General features: G+C 50.8%; 1 protein-coding gene across 6 annotated transcripts in view; it reads right to left on the bottom strand.

Moving 5' to 3' along the window:
* The window catches only part of LOC111150676 (astrotactin 1), a 320,695-nt gene that overhangs the window by 165,230 nt on the left and 149,465 nt on the right, over positions 1 to 6,000 (bottom strand). For all 6 annotated transcript variants that reach the window (XR_002640811.1, XM_022508208.1, XM_022508210.1 and 3 more), the window contains 2 exons: positions 5,802 to 5,909; positions 1,008 to 1,157 (listed from right to left, as the gene is read on the bottom strand). Coding sequence is in view for 5 of the 6 variants with exons in the window: in XM_022508208.1 (XP_022363916.1) it covers positions 1,008 to 1,157; positions 5,802 to 5,909 (258 nt within the window). In the remaining variant the exon portion in view is untranslated. The remainder of the gene's footprint in view (positions 1 to 1,007; positions 1,158 to 5,801; positions 5,910 to 6,000) is intronic.

Below are 6,000 nucleotides of genomic sequence, written 5' to 3'. Positions count from 1 at the left end.
ACACACACACACACACACACACATGACACACACGTGCGTGCATGCGCACGTGCGGGCCAGCGTCCCTTGAGACAGAGTAAGGGACACTCCACAGGTTGGCCCAATCCTGAGGTCATTGCACCTACCAGCCCTGGCCTGTCATGAGGCCCTGAGCGAGGGATCAGCAGTTGGAGGCTGGGCAACCACTTGGACCTCCTCCTGCCCTTGCTGAATCCCATCTCTATCAGGGTGGGCCCAGGGAATTATCGGGCGGAGCCACTCTGTGATGGCCACAGCATGACTCCATCAGACCCAGACCCAGCCACAAGCACTGGCATTCACTCAAGGAGCAGGGACCTGCCATCAAAGAGCAGGCCCTCTAATGGCGCGGACAGTCCCCACCTGTTTCCAGCCTTCTAGCGGCGAGAGAAGAGACTTTAACAAGTCAATTAGGTTCTCTGGGCTTCAAGAAATCAGGGCTTCCAGAACCCGTACAACTCCCTCATTATACTGGGGTCCCCCTGGATGAAAGGAAATTATTGCTTCAGAGTTCCAGGCTTTTAGCAAGTTACTGCAATTAGGAATTTCTCACCCAGGCATACCAAACCAAAGCGTGGCTGGTTCTTAACCACTTCCAAGTTCCCAGTTAGCTTCTCCCTTCCCAAAAGCCAGAGAATCTCTTGGTGTCTATCTGCCTGTATCCAGCATGCTCTGTAATTCTCTACCTAGACAGGGGCTTATTTGAAAGCAAACAGAAATGAGAAATTGGAGTGGGCATAGAGAAGAGGAGGTAATCTGTTCACTTTTGTGTTGTTGTTGTTGTTGTTGTTGTTTTGTTTTTTTTAAGATTAAAAATTTTGATTTTGTCAGTGGACAATCCAAATGTGTCCTAAGACTTACTTATCTGGGTTTGTTTTTCCCTCACTTACAGTACTAAGTAACAGTGACCCCTGGCTACTCTATCTTCCTGGCCCAAGATGAAAACTTCCCCTTTGGGGAGGAAGCCACATCCTCGGAAGTGAGCTTACCATCGGCGATCAGGTGCTCGGGGACATGCAGGGTGATTTTGACAACGAGGGGGCAGCTGACGTGAGAGGAGCACACGAGGCCAATCACACAGCTGGTGATGCTGATCAGCGTCAAGGTGGTCTTATTCACAGGACTTCTGGGAGAGCCCACTGGAAGCAAGATACAAGCAAGACACACAGTGTTAAGAATCTTGGCAGTGGGAGGCCAGTCTGGCCTTCTGCTGCCCAACCCAGCCAACAGGGGAGGCAGTGGGCAAACCTAGTCCAGGCAAAGAATGTTTCAGCTCACAACCCCAATGAGCTTCATCCTCATGGAACACCGTGTTGTCAGCTCTAGTCAGAGGGGCTTAGCATGCTAATGGCCCTCGGGGTCAACAACGATCAGTTGTGTGCAAGTTCTCCACGCTTTTCCTGGGACAGGTTCACAAAGAAATCATAAAGGAGGGCATTCTCCCCTGCTACCCACCTGACTGAGCTCCAACCTCTTGCCCAAGGGTGGTAAGGATGCTTCCACCCCGTTCTAGAAGTCTCTGCACTTCTCACCGCTTCTCACAGAGGGCGCTCTCACAAACCCGCTCCTTCCTCCCAGGGCTCAGACTACTTCTCCAACTGCCTCTTGAGGAAGTTCCCAAACTCTGTGGGTGGGAGTCCTACTAGACTCTGTCTAGAGAACCGGGAATCTCTGTCTAGAGAACCGGGAATGAGGAAAGTCTGCTCTGTATGTGTAGAGGATGTTGTCATGCCTGAAGGGTCCCCCCAGTCCAGCAGTGACTGGGGTGACATTATAAATGGCAGCCTAGTGAGCAAAGAAGGAGGCCGAGAAGGCACTTGCAGGAGGTTGCGGACAGGAATGGGAAGGAAGGTTTTCCTGGTGTGTCTTTGTTTTTGGTTTTTGTGCAGAGGATAAAATGGTAGTAATAAGAGGAATGTTTCACACGGAGGCAGAACAGATGTGGGAAAGTAAGAAAGCAAGGCAAGTGGCCAATAGAATGTGTCCTTTGTCATTTTCTAATGGTTTGGCCTGTGTTGGCATTTATGACTGACAGAAATAAAAGACATCTATTATGTCAGACAGCAGGTAAAATGCTTTGCACACCTTATTTTACTTTTATTATTTGCTTCCTTAGAATAAATCTAGGAGTCCGGACAGTAACTACCCACTTCACAGGTAAGGAAAATAAGTCTCACAGAGATCAACCTCACAGTGACAGTAAAAATTTACAAAGCATAATTCTGCATCAGGCACCAGTGTGCGGGCTTTACGTGGCTCATGTCACTTAATGAGGACCACGGTCTGATGAGACAGCTCCCACAGAGAGACCGTCAGAGAGGCGACAGGGCACATCCAGGGACAAGCTGCTGCTAAGGAGCTGGGACAGAGGCAGGGGTCCGGCTGGGGCACCATCCCCCAGACGAGGCACGACTCAATCTCTGGGCCCGGGGAGTCTTTGGAAGGGCTGTTCTCAGGACCGCAGGGAAGGTCTGGGTCTGCACCTGTCCGTTAGGGCAGCAGGTGCCCTGAGTGGGTGTGCTGGCAGGAGCTGGGATGGGACACCGCAGGATGGCAGGCAGCCTCTGGATCCCCTGTCCCTTGCTACCTAGAGATATTCTTTTCATCTTAGGAGCCTTTCACCAAGGGGTCGATTTTCCCACACTTAAAATCTCTACCTCCAGCCCAAACTGGCCCTGAGCAGCAAGAGATCTGCCACCAACCAAGCTCATCCCCCAGGCACTGGGATGAGAAGCTGGGCCCTCCCTCTTCCTCTGATTTTCACCACCTGCAGAATGCGCCCTGAGACTCCACCTTGTCTGACCCCGCCCCCGGCTCTATAAGCCCCGCCCTCCCCCTCCTCCGATACCGTTAAATATGTTTCCATCTTGGGTCCAGAGTCTCCCTTGCCTTCATTTTCTCCATCCTGACCCGAGCCCAGCATCGCACACCTGGACAGCAGCAAGAGCCGTGTGCCCAGTCTCCCTGCCTCAACCTCCCCCATCCTTGCCTCCCCAGAGGCGCCCTTTGCAAAGCTGAGTGGACCAGTGAGACGATCTTGAAAAGCCTCCAGGGGCGCCAACTGAAGGGTTAGATCCAAGTCCTCCGGTCAAGGCGCATGCTGTCTCCTGCTCATCCGGCCTTATTTCCTAAGCAAACTGCAAACCTGCACCATACGCTTCATTCTAGTAAACTCTTTCCCACTCTCTCACTAGACCATTATCGTTTATGTCTCTGTGACTTTGCACATATCATTTCCTCCTCTGCAGAATGCCATTTTGTCACCTTGTCAGCCTGATATACACCTACTCTTCAAGTCTCCGCTCCAACAGCATCTCCTTATAAACACTTCCCTGAAACCTTTGAGAGCGGATTCTCACTCATCCCCTGCTGCTCCTCTAGCCCTGGGAGCACCCTGCTGTTAAAGCTTTTATCACACGGTGTTGTCACTGTTTACAGGCACTTGCTGCTGCTCTCACGTGATTGCAGTGACTTGCTACTCATCTTCTCGCCTCCCTGGTCCTTCTGTACCATCGAACCATCATCCAGCATCTCTACCTGGCTTCAAAACGTCCAGTGGTTGCCTGTGACCTACAGGACCAAATGCAAACTCATGGCACAGGTGCGATCCCGGGGGATCTGGCCTGGTATCCAGCCCCGTCCCCACTACCCTGTGGCCTGTGTTCTTACACCTGCCATACAGAACTGCTTTCATGTGCTTAAAAATACCATGTTCTTTTGTGCCTTCCAGGCTTTCTAGATGCCGTTTTCCTTACTAGGTTGTCCTTACCCTAGATTCTGCGTTTTCAATAAATTCTATATGCTGTATATAACCCAGGCCTAATTATTTTCTCCTTCTTTGTCTCCTATTGCTGCCAGGTAGAATGACCTGTTCTGTCCTCTGAGTACTCGTTTTACTTTATTTATAATATTAAATTAGGGCTTATCACCGTGCCATGTTTCCATGTTTCTACCTCCCATCACAAAGCCTGACCTATGGCAGGTGAGTTATAAAATTTGCCGGCCTGATTGATGTATTCAGTTCAATTCAACAAACACTTACAAGCATCTATTATAGGCAAAATCCTTTGCTGGGCACTTTGGAAAAGTAAATTAGATATGCCCATCCCTAAGAAGCTTACAGTCTACTTGATAGTAATAAACAGTTGATGGACTAGAAAAGCTTGGTATTTTACAGGAACAATTTGATGCTGCAAAGAAACTCATTCTAATTCATTACTATGGCTCTTCTTTTTTTTTTTTTTTTTTTTTTCTAAAGAGAGAGAGAAGGAAGCAGGCTCCCTGCCCAGCAGAGAGCCCGATGCGGGACTCGATCCCAGGACCCTGAGATCATGACCTGAGCCGAAGGCAGCGGCCCAACCCACTGAGCCACCCAGGCGCCCTACTATGGCTCTTCTTAAACAGGATTTTATTAAAGCAGAACACGCCCTGTTCAGAGTCCAATGGGCCAAGGTTCACTATCTGCTGTATATTAATAGCTAAAGAGGATCAAGGATCCACATTCTCCCCTCAGGGATACTGGGGCATCAGACGTTAGGCTGCCCAGAGCCCCACTGATCTCTTGAGGAATATGGTGGGAAGGACTTTTGTCCTGATAGTAGCAAAGCTTAGAGAAGCTGCAACTGAGGCATTAAAAGGGCTGCTCCCAGTCTCTGGGAAGAATGCCCTCAGTGTGGAAGGAACCCGAGTAGAGGTAGGAGAGAGCCAAAATGTAAATGTCTTTGGGTGGGGGGGGGCGTTGGTTGATGATGGGTTGGGGAAAATGCCATTGGGTATAACACAAGGGGAGGCCGCTCAAACATCCTCCACTCTATCTCAGCGGGTCCCTGTCTGAAATTCCTTAAGATGGAGTATCGCACAAGCCCGAAGCCGCACTGCAGAGAGATCTGGGAGCGATGACAATGACGGCTGCACAGAGCTCTGCCGGTCACCCAAAGAGCCCATTTTAAAAGAATTAAATGCTGATCGGAGCCCAGTGTGTGAGGTATCGTTAACACGCTTTGTATATGAGGAATCAGACTCAGAGAAGCTGTTGTTCTCCTCCAATATCACACAGCAAGTAATCAGAGAAGCCTGTTGAACCCAGACTTCCCTCAGTGACAACAGTGCTCCCAGCAAGGCCACGGGCAGTGGCACCTCATTGCCACAGCCACATGGTGACACAGGAGCAGGGGCCCAGGGAGCATCTGTGTGGAAGGACGGCACTAACAGGGCTGAGAAGAGTATGTGAGCTCCCCGGGACCCTGCTGGGAGAAAGGAGGGCACTTGGAGGCTTAGGGGTCCCGTGATTCCACCGGGGAGGGGACGAAAGGCCAAATACCGTTACAGACGGATCACAGATCATTCCTCGGCGACCCTGCCCCCCAAGCACTGCCTCCCCAACCCCATGGCCCGTGTGGCCGGGTAAGCAAGGGGACATATACCGTCCACATTTTCACATACAACACACTTTATCAACTTTATTTCCTGTGTCTAAACAGCAAAATATGACTCCTGAGGCTTCCAGAAGGAATTGAGAGTCTTCTGACCAAGAAATAGCCTTTCAAACAACTTGAAAACTTGTTTGAGAGTGCCATTATCTGGGAGAGATGATTCTCGGAAATTTTCCACTCTAGGCTCTTCTTTCTTCCTCAGGAGGAAACACCAGCTGTGGTCCAAGGCATGCTTCCTGCAGAAACTGGCTTCAGTCCACACAGCCCCCAGCCCGACCCAGCCCCTCTGCAGCTCCTCGGCTCCCCTGCCCTGAGCCCCGCCACCCGCTGTGCCCCTCCAACCTTCCCCACCTCTGCTGCGCCTCCGGCTCCGCGAGGGGTCGGTGTAGAAGGTCAGCTGGGGGTCGTTTTCTGTCTCAGTGCCAGAATCCCCTTCAGGGCTCAGGAAGGCAGAACCAGCTGTAATGAAAAGAAGCACAGCACAGTCTACATCTTCAGTTTTTCCTTCGTGACACCAAATCACTGGGCAAGTTCAGGAGAAAAATCGATA

The sequence above is a fragment of the Enhydra lutris genome, unplaced genomic scaffold (genome assembly GCF_002288905.1).
Source record: "Enhydra lutris kenyoni isolate GAN:26980312 unplaced genomic scaffold, ASM228890v2 scaffoldscaffold24, whole genome shotgun sequence".
Taxonomy (NCBI): Eukaryota; Metazoa; Chordata; class Mammalia; order Carnivora; family Mustelidae; genus Enhydra; species Enhydra lutris.
Note: the sequence above shows the minus strand (reverse complement) of the source record. Positions and strands in the feature narration are given on the sequence as shown.